The sequence below is a fragment of the Callorhinchus milii genome, unplaced genomic scaffold (assembly GCF_018977255.1).
Source record: "Callorhinchus milii isolate IMCB2004 unplaced genomic scaffold, IMCB_Cmil_1.0 Scaffold9, whole genome shotgun sequence".
In the NCBI taxonomy this organism is placed as follows: domain Eukaryota; kingdom Metazoa; phylum Chordata; class Chondrichthyes; order Chimaeriformes; family Callorhinchidae; genus Callorhinchus; species Callorhinchus milii.
The window spans coordinates 12,689,441-12,711,087 of record NW_024704750.1 but is presented as its reverse complement, the minus strand read 5'-3'; the positions used below and the strand labels follow the sequence as shown (position 1 = coordinate 12,711,087).

At 37.0% G+C, this 21,647-nt stretch overlaps 1 protein-coding gene across 1 annotated transcript in view; it reads right to left on the bottom strand.

Moving 5' to 3' along the window:
- The window catches only part of LOC103178557 (neuronal PAS domain-containing protein 3), a 328,481-nt gene that overhangs the window by 57,644 nt on the left and 249,190 nt on the right, over nt 1-21,647 (bottom strand). The window contains exon 6 of the mRNA XM_007893378.2: nt 2,237-2,411. Within this exon, the coding sequence (XP_007891569.1) occupies nt 2,237-2,411 (175 nt within the window). The remainder of the gene's footprint in view (nt 1-2,236; nt 2,412-21,647) is intronic.

Here is a 21,647-nt window from a genome sequence, read left to right as displayed (position 1 = left end):
TGCCACTAGCTGGTAAAATAGTGGGAGCATTGCCTTTAGCAATCACAAAGATACAGTCTGTGCACTTTGATTTTTCAGTGTTGCATTCAAAGACTTTATAAAAATGCATTAACCTAAAAATGTTCACGGGTGCTGATTCCGATGGATGGTTCATTTGATGCATGCAAAAATATTTAATTGTATGCAATTATCCATGAGTAAACGTTCACAACAACACTGGCTATATTATAAAATTCCTCTCCCACCTTCCGTTGACTATTTAGTTTGACGTGAGGAGATGCTGCAAAATTTCACAACTGTACTTTCATTTTCTGTGATGAAATATTAACATGACATGGAAAAGAATTAAGTAATGAAATAGCTCCTTGAAAATGTGGGCAATTTGATTGACTTCATTTGGAACATGTATTTGTTAAAGTAGTGGTTGTTCAAGCAACAGTGAATGCCTGTGTACTCTACCTTGGAATTGAAGATAGGCTGATGGATTGAACACTGATGCGGATATATGTGAAGTCCTTTAATACAGCAGCCTATCTTCAATTCCACAGTACAGTACACATGAAGGTTTGCTGTTTCTATTTGATCATTACTCTATGAATATTGAAGAAACTCGCTGTATCAAGGTGAAAATAATATTATTACTAAACAGCTTATTACTGAGCTACAACAGTAAAAGTAACGGGGACACTTTAAAATATGAGCAGTTTTCGTGCCTTGCTACATTCTTCCACATCAGACATATCCAAGACAATGCTTTTGTAAATATAGAAGCCAATAGCATAGATATTTGCTGTACAATTTTCATTGAAAGATTTTGCCTCCATAGAACAAGTTGAGATCTTGAACGGTTGACGGTGATATCTTTGTTCTGCAGTAGGTACATTATACTGGGCTGTTTTAATAGAAATTTTCTTGAGGGGATCCTTAATTGTTCAGATGTACCCAAAATGGAGACTTTAATTAACTGCTTTGGATCAATGAGAACAATGCATTCAAAAAAGCATCACTGAATTGAATGCATTTCACTCAGAGTTTGTGGCAGAGAAATAAAATGTTCATACTGAGTAAGACACATACACCATCATTCTTGAAAACATATAGGTGAAGAATATCTAATAAATTCTGTCGAATGTACAGTACGTTGTAAGTTATTGATGGGCATCCCTAACTGACTAGCTTTGTGTTAGATCCGCAGTACAAGCAAATGAATGCTGTATTAAATTTTCATTCTTTCTTTAGTACAATAATGATTTCCCAAGTAAGCAAGCAGAACTTAGACTCTTAATCAGACCTCTCATTAAATTCTTCGTCTCCTCCAGAGAAAATTCGCATTTTAAACCACTCCTGCTCTTGCTCATCCACTCTGGCCCGTAAGATTATAAAACATCTCCCCTAAAATATAGTACAAAAAGGACAATGCCACAAATGTGGGACTTCAATTAATTTAAAGCCCCAATCAGTGAAGAATAAATCCTTAGCAGATCTAATTACTAGAGCTCTCGGAAGACCTGAGCAGACCAGCCAATCTTCCTACTGTTTGAACAGCTTGATGAACTAGGGGACTGATGGATATCAAATCATTTTGTTTAATTTATAAATGGATTTTCCCCTAATACTAAAATTATCATCAGTACAACACCATCAAAATGGGAACATCCTGAATGCAAAGTCTGTGAGGAGTCTGGAAAGCATCCCGATGAGGAATGTTGCTTCTGTTCAATCCCCCAAGATTCATCTAATTAAAACATGGAGGGGGCGAGTGAGCCTGTATAAAATGACTGCATTGTTTTCCCTTCACATTCAAAGTTACATTCAGCTGTAAACTGTTCATACGCTTCAGATATTGAACAAAAAAGTCTCGAAAAACCCAAGCAAAAAGAGATATCTAGCACCATCTAAGATAAATCTATTCATAGAAACACATAAATACGTGTTGTAAATTGGAGATAATATATGAAGTGTATCCTAGAGAAATTTATGAATGATAAATACAATTCCCTAAAAATGTTTGTTCTAATTGCACTGTTTTAACTAGGACCAACCTATTTGTGACATTTTCTTGGGTTAAATTAACATACTTGCCTGATGCATTCTGAACATTTCAGCAGTAAAATTATACGGAATTGTAACTATCACTAGACCTATTTTCCCTCTGGTCTTCGCATCAGTGAATAGAGCTCAATCATTTTATAAAGGTCCTGCCCCAACCCTGCCCTTTTCTGCTCCAAATTCCCACCTGGCTCAGGGGTCTCCGACTGTGAGGACGAAGATGCTGAGCTGGCTCCATCCTCTGCGGTACCCTGTGAGAGAATGCCTCGCCCTGGGGGAAGTTTCATGCCCAGCTGCTCTGCCATCTCCACATGGTCTCCAGGGTGGACATAATCAAACACACTGCTGCCTGTCAGTTCCACCTGAGGGGGCAGAAGTTAAAGTCTAACATCAGATTCACTTTTCAATCAAATCGACAATACCTAGAAAATAATGACCGTTAATTGTGCTACCTTAGATTTGCCGAAATTTTATCGAGTAGAACTCTGCTGTATGTTATTAAACAGCAATCATATTCCACCCTTGCATTTATAAAACATTTTTTATTAAGCTAATAATACGCCATATTCAGAGTTCAAGAAGCACGGATTAACAACAATTATTTTACGTTCTTTTTGCCGAGCATAATTCCATGAAAATAATCTTCAAAATTTCTATTGAAACAAAAGTGCACATGCACAACATACACATACACTCACACTTAGTACATTCTACAGAGAGTGATTTAGGAGTTTAAATGAAAGTAGTTTGGCAAGAAGCATCATTCATCAGCACAAATTAGTGGTGAGATTTCTTATGTAGAAGCACTGTATTCATCAGTTTAAGCAGATAAGCTCGACAAGTTCTGGTTGAAAGGTTTATGTCTCTATCTTGAGCAACAACTTGTAAATTGTAATACTGAGACAATTTGCAGATCAAATGTATATACATTAATTTAGTGCTTAACTTCATTTTTAAAAAGCAAGCATTTTGCTGCTGTTTTATAGGTCTCATAATATGACTTATATTATAAACCTCCAATTTGATGACAGAGACATACATCAAGTTGACAATATCTTTGTAGACATGATTTCTTAATATGAAAACAATTTAAGAAACAGTTCTATAGTTCATTTTCCATCAGAACAAGTCTGGTGATATTTTTCTCCACATTCTGCTTTCCTACATCATAATGGTAGATACACTGTAAAGATGATGTCAGTCATAAAACATTTTTATATAGAAACAATAAAACAAGGGTGAAAAATGCATAGGTCATACAATATGTTACGCTGGTCATCAAGACTGTTGTCAATCATTTTACAAACATTAAAGCAAAGGCCTATACGTTCACTGAAATAACCTTGACTTAAAACATTGCCCTGTTGAATTAACATGAGTTCTATGCAGTTAGCATAACACAGAGTAACTGTGATGCTTTGAACGTGAGAAATCCCACTAATTACTGTACCCTTAGGTACTATGCAAAGTTACTCCAAGCAATGATTTTACTGCTGATGCCTTTATATGTTTAAATCCCTTTGCCTCTGCTCTGTTAAAGGAACTGACTTGCTGAAATACACTTTCATTGGTGCTGCCATCTCTCCAATACCTGGCCCAAATGTCTAGATTAGACAGTAATATTGCTGTCTGGCTATGCAGTTGCAGGAGTTAGGGGTGATAGGGGAATGGCAGAGGAGGGTGGGACACAGCCAATGTCGTTTTTGTCCTTATTTAACATCCAATAAATTAACTTCCAGACAGCAATTAGGAGTAGGAACCCAAGCTAAGTCTTGCCTTTACTAAAAAGGCCAATTTAGCACGGTGCGCACCCTCAAGTCATTGTGATCAGCTAACAGCGAAGATTGAGTATCACAAATGATACCTTCCTCGTCTGTGGGCTCAGCACTATGCTGTCCATAGTCTCTTTTTTCAGATGTACATTCTGCATCGTAAAAACACAATGATTTCAATGGAACGCAGAAGGCGGATCTCTAATACAAAAGGTATGTAGTTTTACAGTGTGAAGAAAGTAAATCTTTATAGCCTTAAGGAAGACGTGCACTTCTTTGTGTTTTGATGTGGCACTGAGATGAAAAGTTTTGCTTAGTCTCATTTTGACAGGCCCTAATTTCTAGAACCCAATTTCAGCTGTTTATTGTTTCAGGTAAATGTTATTAAAGCTGAGCGCCGTCAGATGTCATGTCCCACTGTCCTCAAGGTCTGCTGGCGTGACAGACCCAGCAGTAAACCTATCATATCTGTCCTTGTTGTGTTCCATGGTACAGAAACAGTCAGTGAAGCAGGATCAAGCAGATCCAAATTGAGAGGCCCAGCTGAGAATTAGGAGTGCTCCCTACTCATTCTCATGAATTTTCTTCTTCTGCCGTTCTGCAGTAACAACTTGCCCAAGGCAAGATAGCTCCTTTAATTCAATCTTTTTGCATATCATTTTAACCATAAACCAGGATTTTACATATAAAATTAGACACAAGGTGTGTGGAAATTAAAAAGAAATGTTGTTATTAGAGAACGACCAGTTTAGTAGTAATTAGCTGTATTAGAATGTGATTAAATTTGATGCCCAGTTTGATATTTACAAGAAAAAATCACACTGCACATTTATGCATCCAGGAATCGGAACATGGCCCAGTTGGAGATTCTGAACTTGTTTTCCAGCCAATGCATGGGCATGTACACTGATTGCTGAAGTCCAAAAGGAGCTTGTGCCCAGCCCCAGTGAAACACAGCAGCTTTATGTCTGTAAAATCAAACTTTTCAGGACGAAGCAGGTCAGGAAGACTGTCCTGAAAAGAGACTAACATTCAGATCATGGATGATTCCAAAAGAAAGACCTTGATTACAATAAGGCAATATTCAGGTGTTTAAGTGTCGAAAAATAAATAATTTGCATTTTGGACTCCAAATCCTATCAGAGCAGAAGTTAAAACAATAAAAAAAGCTACCACTTTTATTAAAAAGTATCCTGAATTCAAGCATGTTGGACACCTATAATATGGCGCAAGGTCTTTCGTAGATCACACAAGCGACTCCTTACATGTAACTTTGTATTGACTAATGAGCACTTTATTTTTAAGTGAATAAACATCTTTGTGCTGAGACGCAATTTGGATGCAACAAAGCTCTCCACACTGTGCATGAATTCAAAAGCCGATCAGTTCCATTAAGAGGATAATATGTTATGGTTTTTTTTGTTTGCTTTTGGTAACTGTTATTAAATAGTCTCTAACTGTTGTTGTGCTTTTCCTGCAAAAATGATGTATTGATATTTCCCCCAAAACCTCATACTTGTTATCAAACCTGAAATAGTGAGTAATAAAATGTACAATTCCAGTGTTGTTTCTGAACCCTTTAACTTACAACGCAAGTTGAATTACACTTTAACTTTACCTCCTTTCCCACCTCCCCACGTTGTGGGCAGCCAATTTATACCCAGCATTGTTCCCCAAACAGCCAGGAGTATAAATCTACATCCGCCAATCTGTGCCACAGTGCCTTGGTTAATCACATGTGCACATTTTTGTTTGTTCATGCACAGAACTCTTTGGTCTAATCTTGCTAACTGATGCAGAGTCATGTCTAACAAGCAAAGAGAGTTCATGCACTAGAGTTCTTAAAACACTTAAAACTACTGACCCATTTTGGAAGTTGATTGAGTTGGCTGGGGGAGGCTAATGGCCTATTCCAGCCTGAAATTGTTACTAATGTAACTCAAGTATTGAATAAGTATCCTTTAAGACGATGGTAAATCATATTTATTTTATTTTGATTGCCTGGAATATCAGAAAATATGGCCTCTAATTTGGGGGGGTTTATATCTATAACATTGTCCTAGAAAACTAACTCTACAGCTTGACTGATTTAAGGTTTCTGAACAATATTAACTGCATGACTGATCTACCTGCCCCTATTACAGATTAAGGATCTCTACATATAGGAATTAAGTACAACCAAGATATTATGTGGCGGCTGCAGAGAAACTGGGGAATGTAGTATCTGTTGCCTGTTTTGAATACTGTTGGTAAATATTCATTCCGTACGAGTGCTGAGTAGCAATTCTTTGTAGTTGTCAGATGTGCAGAAGGTTACTACAGTTCTCAGTAAATCTTTAATTGAAGCATCACCCCACTGATTCAACAAAAAATACCAATAGGTTAGATGTTGGGAGCTTTAATGTTACCACAATGAAAACCAAATTTCCATTACACACCCATCTGTGTGTCTTTTATTCAAAGGGTGTTCGAGAGGTGATTTACTATCTTCAATTCCTTGCATTGTTACAGGGCTATTCATTAGAAACAATCACGGTTACTTATTTTAGAACTGCTACGTTATCCTAGCCACAAGAACCTAACTTATATGCACATGACAACGACAGAATCAAGAAGACATCGTGCAGCTTGATCCTTTATGGATTATCCAATTCTTTTTCAAGTCTTCCCAGCTTTGCAGACTACAGTTTGCCCTAGACACTGCAATCCACCAGAGCTTAATAGTGGTGCCAAAACCACAATTCTGCTGTCTGAAAGCACAGAAAACTATCATTTTCGCTTTCATAAAATGAAGATAAAGTTCTTGATTCCATCCTGTAAACCTGTAACAAACAATCTGAGCTTAGACATTAGTTTTGAATGACCACAAGATCCCTTCACTCTTTTTGGTTGACTTCAATTATCAATGACATGAACAAGTGTAAGACGCTAAGCAATAAGCAAAGAAACGTGTTACCGTTTCTAAAGAAAACCATCTATTCAATTGCAATTACTCTGTGTCTCGACATTGTAATGTTAGCCTACTATTTTAAAATATTGTTCAAAACCGCAATTCCTTGTTGAAGCTAGGGAAATACACAAATATTTGTGTATTCTGGTAAGGTAATTAATTAAAATGGTAATTCCCTTCTTAATCTTATTCTGCTTTTAATTTATGTTCTATTATCAGATAGCGAACTTATAGTAAATTATATTACTTACTTAATTTGCTATTTAAAGTGATTTTATTTTAGCTGATCGTATCTGTTATATACATATATTAAATGAAGCACAGATAGGTTAGCATTGAAATTCTGATTCTTTAATATGTGAAAAAGGGCTTGGATAATTTGTTTCTGTCTGCAGTTTTTCGACTTTTTTTTACAAAAGGATCAGGTTAATAGTCAACCATGAATTATCCTTCATACATTCCTGTTCGCCTGCTCACATTGGCTGTTTTATGGTATAATTGATGGAAATAGATAACAACTCAGGCTTTTATGGATAAACTACATTATCCTCGTTGGCAGATTGTGGAGATTTTATTTCAGCAAATTTCACTTTCCCAATACTACTGTGCTTCCTGTGAAAAAGGTACCGCTTTTGAAAAATGTCAATAAACACTCCATAACTTTTAAAATGTAAAACATATCTATGCATTACCAATTCCATGAATATTAGATCTAAATGTACTGTGAAATCCTGACAGATAATGTTGAAAATACCAAGCATTACCCTCTTTGAATCACAATGCTGGTAAATTTAGTGGGAACACTTTAATGCATGAACAGTACAGAACACCATCAGAACAGAATAAAAAAAATAACTGACAAGCATCTTGGACTACAGAGTATTCTTTCACACATATAATCCAAAGCAACCTTTCAAAATTCAGCTAGGCAGCACCCACAGCACACGGGCTGACTGCACTCTTCATTCTTCAATCAATTTAAACCATGTAGTGATTTCCCTTGTATTTCAAACGGCAGGAGCACTGCAATATTCATTTCTGAACAGCAGCGAGAGGTTTACACAATTTTAATTCTGGACATTAGAAAAGAACCAAGGATTATGCTCTGTTATTGCTTAAAAATACTCAGCTATCCAACTGGAATTCGGCATTGAAAATGAATTTCATCAATCTGAATAGGTCAAGGTTAAAGCCCTTAGCAACATGCTTATTTTGTAGAAGGTCACACAATAATAACTTATTTTGCCCTCCAAGCTTATTAAGGCTGACTGGCATATATTAATAAAAGCACCTGATTTTCAGACCATAAAAGTCAGACGCCGACTTATTTTAATTTTTATATTAAGGAAGAAACCCTTAATTAGCGGGGTTTCAAAAATGTCAGCTTCTTCTATTAGCTGTTCTGGTCCATCAAAGCCATAATCCGTACTGTCAAATTTCATCACATGATAGACAGTTTTCTGGCTGTGCTTTTTTTTTATGGATCAGACTGACTGAAGCCATGTGATTCTGTAATCACATGCCTTAACATCTCAACACCAAAAATGTCTCTTTTAACCAGTCCATTGCTGAAATTCATTGTCCTTATCCTTGGAGCAAAACACTATTTTTTTTATGCTACACTATAAACAGATAGCTTCAAATGAAAACTTAGTTCTGTTCTAAACCTCCTGCAACCAACTTAATAATTATTACTAATGATCATTATTTAAACCCGACGACATGTCTAATGATGCTATTTCTCTCATCTCTAGTTTTCAGCCTGATATTAAAAGCGAGTGATTTTGATGAGCGCACTTGGCATCAAGCATTTCTTGCTCATTTATAGCTGCTACATTCTTCTGCTCCTCCTCTGCTTTAAAGATTCCAAGCTGCTGTCTCATTTATAACAGCAGCTGTGTAATAAAATGGATTGTTGGTGCATTTGATCTCAACTTACAGAAGCACTTACAGACCATGATAAATCTGATAAAGGTACATATGGATCATACAGTATGTAATGTATCATTGGATATGTGCTGAATTAAAGATAATGTCAACTTCCATTAAGAAATCAATTAAAATACTTTTCTAAAAAAATTCAAATGTTTCAAGTTCAGTTATTTGGGTGAGTCTTTTTAGATATGTAAATGAAGAGGATTTTATGATTTGGGCTCAGAAAATGGGCCAAAGCAAGAAAGACAGCCTTCCACTAGTTACATTCAAGTCAGGTCTGATCTTGATGTTGCACTACTCCCATTTTATAAAGCTGAGCATGTAGAAAAATCAGAAATCAGACACGACAACATTTCCAATTATATTTCTTTTAACATTGTAACAGGAAGACTCAAGATTTTAAACCCTGTAGCTTGAGGAGCCAGGCTGCGCCATAAATAGCGAGTCTCACAACTATCTATAATAATAATTATCCTTGGATTTGATATAGTGTCTTATCACGTTTTCGAGACGTTCAAAGCACTTCACAAAATATATTGTAAAGTGAATTATTGTATATTTTTTGGTGGAATGCAGCAGCCAATTGCAGTGTCCCACAAACAGTTGTCGATTGAGTGACCAAATATATACATATACATTTAAATTGTTTTTTGAAGGGATATTGGGGATATATTTTGTAGGATGTATTTTGTTTCTGAGAAACAGTTGGGTTTTCCAGTATTTGTTGCATTTTCTTCTTTATTAGAAATATAGGTAGACGGGCATGCACTGAACTAGTCATGACATTTTTCTCACAAAGGAAATAAACTGAAATCATTATTTTTCCACTTTACCTAATTCGATATATCCATGCAAAAGTTTAAAAAGCCTTAATTTTTTTTCATGTTTTCTATTTTATTGTTAAAATTTATTGACCCTTTTTGATTTGCTCTTTTTTGATCAACAATGGTTGCCCTAGCGATGAGATTTCACTAGTGATGTTCCTTTACGCTATGATTTTGTTTGGTCAGCCGGGTGTCTGACACATGCTGAAACCCATCGCCATGCTTAACAGTATCCAAACCAAGCTGAGATTTCCATGCAGCCCATCAACACATGGAAATCCAGAGATAGATTGTTGGAATGCAGTGTCTCCCTGGAATCATTCCTGATTTCCTAATTCTGGAAAGTATTAAGTACAGGTTGGCAAGAGCCAAGGTTTGGGAACCCCAGAGTGTGCGTTGGGGCTCTGCTGGAGCCTAACCAACTAAAACTGTTTAGCTTGCCATTGATATTGCTGTCCGGCAAATTTTCCCGCAGCTTGTCCAGCTGGGATCATCCTACCATTAGGGCTTTGGCTTGCAGGGTTAACAGAAGCTGAGTAGGATGAACGACTCCCTGCCCCCAGTGACTGGTCTGGCCTTCCAGGTCCTGCCGATGAGCCAGGTCGGCAGTGCCGTCATCAGCAGTGCCGTGGAATATTGCGGATCCCCTTAGTCAGGAGCCGAACAAACGAGGCCGACACAGAGGGCTTTCCATTGCCAGGCATGTCACCTTGAAGCTAGTTCAGCTCCAAGGAGACCCCGCTTACTTCCCTCCCAAGGAGGATTTCTTTATCATTCCTCAGAGTATTGCTGAGTACTGGGAATGAGGCAACTGAGCGGCATGTTCAATTTTTGCAGAATAACTCGTGATAAAGCCCAAGTATTATTTTTACTTTCATTCACCCGAAAGATCAGTGGGAACTGTGAAAATAACCTGCACAGGCACGCAACAACAATCAGTGTTTCAGTACATACTCAAAACCACTCATACTATGGTTGAATATGGTACGACTCTCCTATAGTCATTGAATCCCTAGTCGCAACATGTCACAATACACACAAAAAAATGAACCATCAATATTTTCCTTATACAATTGAATGTGAAGGATAAAAACACAGTTTAATTTTAAATGATAAAAATAAAGCACGGTGTAAATACTAAACTGCCAGCTCTTATACACTGACAAATATTCCAAATCATGTCTTTGTTATTTTCTGATGCTATTTTGATTCCATGCTGGCAAAACCTAGTTTGTATGTTTTTTGTTCCATAGCTGTGTTTCCCCTCCAAATATGACCTCTCTGGATGCAATAAAGGCAGAACTGAGTTTATACAAAGCAATCTAGAGTGTTTTACTTAAGGAAAGGGACACATAAAAGTCAGCGTATGCAGCAAATTATGCACACCCTGAGCATAAATAGCAACCAATTTTACTATAATAACAAGTATAAGTAGTGATACAATTATATGACGATTTTACTTTGAAAATGATACTCAAGGTTATGAGAGTTTAAGATAATAGTTTGCATTTAGATTGCAGGTATACTCAGGGTCAACTTAATTTTGAAGCAGGATCTAAGCATATAAGCCCTGTGAATGGTGAATGATGTTGGATTCATTTTAAATCAATAATAAAACAGTATTGTGAAGCTGGGGGAGATGTTACTTTGCTGCCTATCACATCAAAATAAACTGCTGCTCCACAGTTGAACTAGAAGAGAGTACAACTGAAATTTCATCACATTAAAATAATTTTAAATAATCCAATTTTTGTGGAACAATTCTGGGACTAAAACGAGAACAACAAATGAAAGGAAAGCACGTTGAAGTTTTTTTTTTAACATTTTGCGCATTCTTACCTGTAAAAAAAAACATCCAATTTTACTGGGTTGATGTGAGGCCAGTTGCTTAGCACAAATAGTCACTGATAAAATCGCTGCATATTCATTGTCTTTTAAGCCATCTGTGCTTTCCTTGCAAAAAAGCAGATGCCATTTCCCGATTTGTTATGTTTTTTTTGCTATAGAAATGTAAGCTGTTTCTTTTTTTTTACATTCATTTGAGAAGGATCATGCTGTCATATGGGAACCCACAGTGAAGAATATCTGCTACCTATAAAACCCTGTAAGACTGTGAGTCCTTGTCAGTGTCAATGACCCTTTGAACTGAATTGAAACCTAATCGCTAACAAAAAAGAAACAGAAATCATGCAAATCATATTAATTTCAGCATTTCCCATGTGTGCTGGGTATAAACTACAGCCTAATTAAATATTTTTTAACGATGTGAGTAATTTTTGCCAAGGGGCGGATTCAGGGGAAAATTTAATATGAGATCACAAAAGCTGTTCCCAGCGTTGATTCTGTAAATTAATGACTATCTGCCTTATGATAAAAGCATGCTGCCAAGAATGAAAATGAAGTCCGTAAGGCTTAGTCTATTTGCCTAATAACCAAGTGTACACAGAACAAAAGGCTAAAAGAGTTTGGAAATTTTCCATTACATTGTACCCTGTTCTTTCGCCCGTTAGTACACATCAAATAACGGGTATTTCTAAATTAGAAACATTGTAGATTTTATAAATGTACTTCTAAAGTAGATTCATTTAAACACCTGAATATTGTTTTTCTCCTCTCGATTTCCTCATCCTTTTGTCCTCCTTTTCTAAAGCCAGATAAACATGTTGTAGTTTGTTTACATGTTTGCTGGCAACCCTCCAGGGTCTGACCCAAGTGGCCATTATTCATGTGTGTGTTTGGACAATTAGTGCTGGCAGACTTTTTGACCACAGAGGGCACCACAGCTGAGCCTGATCCTCTCCTCATTCAATATCTATTCACATGCACTTTCCAGGAAAGAGGGGAGCTGGGGAGAGGAATGTGTCCCTGGACAGCAATTCAGGATTGGTATTCCTGGTGACTTTATCCTCTCCTCATTTCAGAACAACTGAGATCAACTGCATAACTCCACCACTCCCCTGGCTGAGATTAACTCTCAGTATTGACCAGGAACCAAACCTTGTATTGTTGGGGTTTGCATGGCTCAGTGCCACATCGTAAAACTGCTGGTATTTCAGATGGTCACAATAAAAGATTCAAGACTCGGTGCCCAATTTTTGAACATCATGTGCCAGATTTCTTTTGTGCAAACCTATGTTTTTCACCTGGGTGCTATTGCAACAGCCATTTGTATGAGTTCCATGTGCTGGTGCAGCAGCAAAACATTTTGGAAGCAATGAAAATTGCAATACAGTAATTTGCACAACACAAAAACATTTATGTCAATCTTGTACTGCATTAGTATTGGCATAAACCTGCCAGTAAAACATAATAAGAATAACATGTGAAAAATATATGAAAAAAACTTTCATTACATTACAGTCACAGATGGAGAACAGTTTTCTAATGTTAAAAATAAAAACAGAAGTGGCTGGAAACACCAGCAGGTAAGGCCGCATCTATGGAGAGAGAAAAGTGACTTAACGTTTCAGGTCGATTACCTTTCGTCAGAACGTTTCAGGTCATCGATCTGAAATATTAACTCACTTTCCTCTCTCTCCAGAGATGCTGTCTGACCTGCTGTGGGTTCCCAGTGACTTCGGTTTTTATTTCAGATTTTCAGCATCTGTAGTATTTTGCCTTTGTAGTCCTGCAGCTCAGTGGTTGGAGCGCTCTCCTCGTGAGTGAGAAACCTGGGTTCAATTCCCAGCAGGTCGAAACCTTGGGCATGTTTCCTTACTCCACACGCCTGAAAATAATCCCTCAAGAAAAAAAAACCAATAACAACTTGGTCACTTCAATCCACGGCTATTTGTGGGACACTGCTATGCGGAATTGGCTGTCGCGCTTCGCCCACAAATAATACAGGCAAATCACTTTACAGTATATTGTGTGAAGCGCTTTGAGACATCTAGAAGACGTAAAAAGTGCTATATCAAATGCAAGGATTATTATTATTATTCTCCATTTTTCTCGGAGGGAGGGAGGGATTGACAACATGAGAGTCCAACATTAGAATCCAGTTAACTTTTTGCTACAAGGACCTTGAGATCAGAGTGGCGCATTTTGTGTCTGACAGCATCAAATGCAATAGTGCAACACAAATGCAATTGAAATAAGTGTAGCTGATTGAGTCCAGCCTAACAAACCTGATGTTTTTACAATTTGCATGAAAGATATGTGTGGGTCGGGAGTTGAAGGAGTTTTAAACAGTGCTTTAAGTCTCCAGCAATAACACAATGAAGAACCAGTGCAGTACCATCAGTTGTCGGTAGACAGCTCAGCACACTTTGAAAATACAGCACAGGACTAGAGTCTGTTAGTGAACTGCTGATAGCTGCAGAGAGGTGCAGCGTACATGAATTCTTTAATTTCACACACAAAATCCTTCAGGAAATCCATTAAGATGTTTAACACATTTTGATAAAAGAAAACAACTGGCGGTAGACGTTGTCCATCTCCCGGCAACCCATGCATATTGAGTATGATTATCATGGAATTTAAAATAGAGCTCTCTTTTCTATTTGATATACAATAACCCAGTGCCACTGCAAGATAAAAGTGCAGACTAATCTATGAATTGCTTATTCTTTAGCAAAGGTATACGTTTTCATTCACTGTAGCAAACAATTCTTTACTATAGTGTCTTAATAGCGTGTTAGGGTCAAACCTGACATAACCAATCACATGCAACAGTGATCACATGACATGTAGTCTTTAACCTAAAGCTTTTCTTCATCCAATTTACATTTATAAAAAGATTTTACATAAATTATTCAAAAACAATGAAATACATCTACAAAAACTCTAGTGAGCCAAGAGAGTATGAGAAAAAAAACCTAGAACAATTAACTTAGAAGGGCAAAAGTGTACAATTTCTCCCTGCAGCCTTTTGCCTGGTTTATCGAGCTCACAAAGCCCCCTCAAATCATTTTAATCCACTGTGGCTAAGTAGTTGAATATGTGATTCAGATTGCCTCTGAAAATTCTCTGCTACCAATCAGCTTTCTGACACCACTCTTCCCTTCAACCTTCAGATACAGTGACAGCAAAGACCAAAAGCCAACTCACAAAGGAGCAAGGAACTGGCAAACTCCGAGCGCTCTGTATTTAACCCTCAGAAGAATGATTTTCTCAACATATCCCAAGAAGGCCAACTTTAGACTCAAAAATATTTGCTCAACACTCCTAATGATGGGTATTTTTGCCCTGAAACACCATCAGACACAAACATTCGCTCCCTTTGGGTAAAACAATGGTTATTTACGTTTCTAACAAAATGCTTCTGTTGGCTATTTCACCTACAAAATGAAGATTTTCTGAAACAAACAGAGAATTTTATAGAACCTTATGGAATAATGTATAATCTCCAGTGCTTTGGAACATTCTCCTGACGTGAAAGGCACTATACAAATGTAATTTATTGCTGTTGTTCACAGACTGAAGAGGGATGTCTATTTATGGGAGACTGAAAACGTGAAGGCTTTCATTTCTGTTTTATTTTTAGAAATAATAACACATACTGAGGTACACAAAGGTCTTAATCAAAACTGTGTTGATATTGTGTTGTGGTAAATCACCAATAAAATCTTCTATAAATTGGGGTTGAACAGCACAATTCCAAAGTGAATCTTGCCCAGCTGCCAAGACTACCTTTAGAAGGTTGTTTACAACAGCACATTGATTTGAACCAAAGCAGTCTAAAATGCATTGCCATGTAAATCAATCCAGCCTCTGCTCAGAAATTGTTCCTTTAAAGTTCTTCAGAGGTCCAACGAGACCATGTTTGATTTTTTTTAATGAAAGAACTGGTTGCAAGGCAGGCTCTATAAAAACATAGAAAAACTAACACCCAATATTGGAGTTCTTTGCATGTGCTTAGCCCGTGGCAAACACAATTAGGATTGAGAAGCATAAATCAGGCTTCCTGTTCTACTTCTCTCCCATCAGTACGAACAAGGCATAAAGAAATTAGAGGGATTGTGTAGCTCAGTGAGTTATAGTACAATTTTTTCACAGCAAAGACTGGGTTTGAAATCCAGGCCAGAATGATAGGTCAAGTCTTTGTTCACTGACTACTAAGAGCCATAAGTATAATTAGTCTGACAGTCTCAACTCATAGTTATGTGTCTAACAAAGTCGTTTATGTGAATAACCAAGCTGCTAAACAGCAGCTTGGTTATTCACATAAAATACAATTACACCACAACAGTATATTCTGTGAAGCGCTTTGAGACATCTCAATGATGTGATCAGGCGTTATATCTAGTGAAAGGATTATTATTAACTCTCGCTTAAGAGTAAGCCATAAGAAATGTGTAGGGTGCTCTTTTGAGATTGGCACATTGATGAGACACATTGATGAGGTAAAGCAGGGGGAACTTCACCTCCTCGTTTAAGCCTACAATTTTACTGAATAATGTCGTGCTTGATGCTGACAGTGACCACAAAAGATCCCTTTCTTCATAATAATTATGCATTTTATATAGCCCCTTATCATGTCTTCGAAATGTCTCAAAATGCTTCACAGAATATACTGTAAATTGAACTGACTGTATATTTTGTGGCCGAAATGCAGCAGCCAATTGTGCACAGCAATGTCCCAAAACAATCGTGTTTTGAGTGACCAATTTTTTTAAGGGATTATTATCCCCAGAAAACAGATCCACCAATCGACTAAGAACCGGCTTCCTACTTACTGCTAAGTAAACAGAGACGTGTGGAGTAAGGAAACTTGGCAAAGGTGTCACCCTGCTTGGGAATCAAACCTAGGTCCTCTCGCTTGCAAGACAAGTGAACTAACTACAGGACTCCACGTTGATATCCCTCACCTCAATAAACATTTCACTAAAATTAAACAAGTTACTTGTCTTTAGAAATTTGTGCATTTTGGGAATTATTCAGTTACTTCTAAAACTGGTTTGGTGTGTTTAACTGTTGCCACACTCAATAAATCATCCAGTTCAAGCGAAGTTCCTAAAACCATGAGATAGAATTTTACCTCTTCCCATTTATCATAGTTTCCTTTTCAAAACTGGTACAATATCAAAGGAAACAGATTATGCTCAGATTAAAATGAACATTTAAACCAATTGTTTCTGCATAGGATCATTAGTTTGTATTTATTCCAATGATACAGTCCCAAACTGCACCACAAACATAAACTGATTATCACAAAACTAAAGGAAATCGATTTATGCATATTCTTTCTCACAGAGGCATATCCCTGATTTTGGATATTTCAATGGAAAGGGTTACAACTGAATTACATTACATGAAAGAAAATGAATCATGAGTTGTTACGTCATTTGAAAAAAGTGTATGTGAAGCAGAATTCTCTGGGATTTTCTCATCTCCTATAGGGTAAAGGTATACAACGACAGAAAAACAAGAAAACTAAATCAGAGAGATGTTGCACCTTTGCATGCTGTTTGTAAGATACTTTTGAAAGTGATAATTTTGTTCATATGCGTTTTCCTCCCATAACTAAGTATTACTTATCCTTGTCCCCTTGGAAAATATCTGAAAAACTATCTTTACAGTTTACACCTATGTTTTGAACACCTGGATTTTAAATGTTGACAATAGTCAAAATGCATCGAAGATTTGATGGTGAGCCTTGAGTGTACAATTGGTGTAAGACAATGTGCAGTTCCACAGATGAAATGTGGGAATACTGGCACAGTGCTGAAGCAACAGCATACAGTGCCACTAAGAAGAGAGTTGGGGGGATGCTGGAGTTCTGGCTGTGGACAACCAGCTTCTCAATTAAGACCGACTTTTTACAAATTTCTAGACTTAATGTTAAGGTTGTGTGGACTTTTCTGGACTCTTGTGAGAAGGTATTTTACAAGTTCTCTTAAATAGCTATAGATTAATACATTATTTGCAATACATTAGATTGAATAATTGATTCTGTCAACTGAAATTAGAATTCCACAGATGGCAAAAGATTTTTTTTATATATGTTGGATTTATCCACAGGTTGCAAGTTAAGCTCCTTCACCTCAGGTTTGCACTTTTGAAACAGAAAAATTCCCACAAAACAATCAAACGTAATTATGCAATTTAAAACACTTGAATATCATGGACCACGCAGCCTAATGGTTACATTCAGGCTTTTCAATGTCACTGATGCAGGTAAAATGGTAAGAAAAAAAGTGTGGCAAATATTTACTGTTCCACGGGTTTGGGAAGGAAAAACTTAAATTTTGCTCCAGATTTACGTGTCCAAAGAACCTTTTTTCAGGTAGTATCATTATTTCTTCGAACAACATATCTTGAAAAAAAACAGAGATAAAATATACATTTGAAATTTCTGATTTCACTTTCTATTCTGTGCAAAAGAAAAAAGCCCAGCACTTTGCTTTGTATCAGTTCTTATCAAAAGTTCTGACGCCCATTTAACTAATAGAAAAATACTGATATGTGTACAATTAAAAGTACATAAGATGAGAATGATTTATATGGTAATTTCTAGATTCAGCCAACTTAGCCTTTTTTATTAACTATCCATAAAATGTTACTGCTGTAATACTGCAGATTGATTAAGAAATGATTAGTACTGTAAGAAAGATTAAACATGCTACTGCCATTGTTCTCTCTCTGTTTCCAAACCACCATCACATTCTTCTCTGTCTGCTTATTGAAATCACTTATCTATTGCTGCTCAGTGAATCTGAATAACGCTTGCTACTAGAACATGCCAGGCTTAAAACAATCAATAAACTCTCATTTTCCCCTAACAGTTTAATATTAATCTGGAGTATGGTGTAGAATGTTAAACGCACCATTACTGTCACTCTGACCTCCTCTACAGCAGGCTGGTCCAGACGAGAGGAGGATGTGAAAAGAAATGAAGACAGGACACAGCAGGAGATCAGAGATGATCTGTTAATGAAACTTCAGTGCTGCCCTCTTTTTTGATGAGTTCCCATAGTGATCAAATAGAATTATAAATAGGCTTCTGTAGTTGTGGTCAATTTTCTATCTATCGACATGATAAAAACAGACATGACACAATCATACACCATAAATCTCCCTCTTCCCTGCTGCTGAGAATCAATGAGTCACTGAATGCTAACTTTGAAAAACAAATGAGTGAAAAAAGAAATTTACTGAGCTAAAAACTTTCTCCTGGTATAATGAGAAATTTCATTAATGGCTTGAAGTTCTTTTTTCAAATGGTATTGAAGATCTCATAAATATTTCAAATAATCTTCATGAAGGTCAAAAGAAGAATGTATATATACCAATAAACTTGACAAATTGCTAAATCTATTTGCTAATACCGATAACAGTCTAAAGGACAGCATTGTACTGGCCTTCCTATCAAATGCAATGTTGGGTCTTTGTTCTTACTGTGTCTGTGCTGTGAGTAACCTGTCTCTTGCCTCTCTCATTTTCACTTTTGTGACACTATTCCATATATTGTAGCCAGATTTCTAACCAAAATATAGCTGCAGTAATAGGGTTTTCTGGATAATGTTTTATCCAACAGATAAAAATAGGAGCATTACAGATAACAATGAACTTTGCAAATCCATTTACAATGGGGGGACAGGGGGGACGACAACATTTCTTTCTGGTTTGCAGCTTTGTGTAATACAAGATTGAATTGATTTGGAGGATAGGTGCTACATTTCAGACTGATAATTGTATTTAAGTTGGACAGTTGTTATTGAGCATCAGTCAATACAGTATTTTGATGTTCCGCTAGGTCTATGGTAGCTGAATCTGTGCACACCAACACACTGAAACTGCTTCAGAATACCTCAACAAGCCACTTACTCAAAGAATAGAGATAGTGGGATAACAGCAATTCTCATAAACCCAAAGTACTACAGTGATTGGACACAGTTTAAAAAAAATTGTATCCACTAATATTTTGAAGGTTTTGAAGAGCGTCAGCCTGGCTCGGTTGGTAGCATTCTTGACTCTTGAGTTCAGAGGTTGTGAGTTCAAGCCCCACATCAGAATTTTCAGCTCACACTCTAATCTGACACTCTCACGCAATGCTGATGGAGCTTTGCATTGTCAGAGGTGCCAGATAAGGCCTTAAACTAAGGTACCATTGTCTGTTCAGGTAAATGTTAAAGATCCCATTCATTGCACTTTTTGAAAAGAGAAGGGGGCTGTTCCCTTTAGTCTGGCCAACAATCCTCCAGAAAAAAAATTGGTCATCGACTCCATGGCTGCCTGTGGGACATAGTTGTGCGAATACTTGCTGCCATGTTTGCCTACAAGTACCCTTTACTGTAAATCATCTGAAACACTAAAAAAAATCTGAAACTGTTATCACATAAAAAGCTTTAAGAAATCAACATTCATTTTGTTGAAGTGTTGGATTTTTTTTCTGTAAGCTTGATGCATCCTTTTACCATTAGAATTGAAACTGCCAAAGTACTCTGTGATGTCTGACAGTCTTCCACTAACTATATCAACTGGGTAGTGGATGTGGATAAAGTATATTTGAAAGTGGTCTTTAAATGGGAAAGGTGAACAGTGTGTTATCAAACATATTTGGACCATTTCAGATTGTTATAAAAAGTGGCCAACATTAAAGCTAACAGCATTTGTCAATGAAATTCTATTCTGTATTGTGGATCACAGAGATGAGTCAAATTGAGATTATTGTACATTTCATTTAAACTCTAGTCGTTATATACCATTTTATACAGTAACAAAAGGAGAATCCAATTCAGAAGGTTAAAAAGCTCTACATATTTCTGTCAATCTCTTTGTCAAAACTAGCTGTATAAACAAGTGCTGAAAATGAATTTACACTTAAGGCCGGTAAATTTATAGCATCTCATGTAATCACCATATTAAATCTGTTATTAAATTGCAGAATTTCAGTCAAACCTGCAGCTTTGGAACAATTGTTTGCTCCGTATGAGCTTTTAAAAAATGTTTCAGCTGCCATCTTTATTCAAGGTGACCAAAGACATATCCAATTTTATCATCTTAGCAGAAGCTGCTTTACTGGAGTTAAGCTTTTTTTAGATTTAATGGGCCATTCGCTGCAATTTGAAAAATCCAACCTCTCATCTGAATAACAGCAACTCTGACAATGCAGTGCTCTCTCAGATCTGTACTAAATTCCAGGCACAATTTTGACATTCAGTTCCCTATATGGGTTATAATAATATTAATAATCTGTGCATTGGATATAGCGTCTTATCTTGAAGACGTCTTTGAATATACTGTGAAGCGAATTGACTGTATATTTTGTGGGCGAAACGCGCACAACAGTGACCCAAAAACAGTCATGGATTGAAGTGACCAATTTATTATTATTATTTTGTTTGAAGGAATTATTACCCCTGGAAAAGCGATCTGCCAATCGACTAACATCCGGGTTTCTACACTGCTACGGGAGTGCTTCCAACCACTAGCCTTGAGTGACAAGACCTAACACTTGATTTGGGCGTGTTTTATGTTGAAGGCAAAACTGAAATCTGGCTTTTTTTAACTGACTCCGCTTGATACAAAATGGGGTGGAAAAGCTATAGGCGAATAAAGCAGATTCATTCCGAGCAGCTCCAGAGGAGTACGAATACACCTAGGATAATGGTGTAGCTTGGCAGCTTTGAAAGTAGATGGGCACTGGCAAAGGAACTGCAGAAAGAGAGAGAAAACTAGTCGACTTAATATTAAAACAAGACATTTTTGCCAGCACATTTAAAAGATCAGCATCGATATCCACAAAAATGCATAACCCAGCACTATGTGCCTTCTGTAATTTGGATGAAAATGCTAACACAAGTGAGAAGCACAAGGATTTCAGTGCATAAAGTACATGCCAAAGGCATGAGTGAGAGGAAAGAGTAACATCTGTCTCTACGAAGGATTAAATGATTACTGGTACAGAATATCGCTAACTGACATGTAACAGGTAACAAAGCCTTTCCACAGCCAGTGCCTCTTGTTCTCTGTCCCTGTTGTACCAGGTTAATTTCACACACCTGGTCCACTTTCTATTGTGCAGAGGGGAGTCAGCCCGTCTGCAGGCGGTTTACTGACAATGCATACCTACATTTTGAAATCATCCTGATCTTTTGTATTGATTAAAAAAAAGGCTCACAAGAGAAAATGTGCCCTGACAGCTTAAACTCAGATTAGAAAAGATGTACTGTA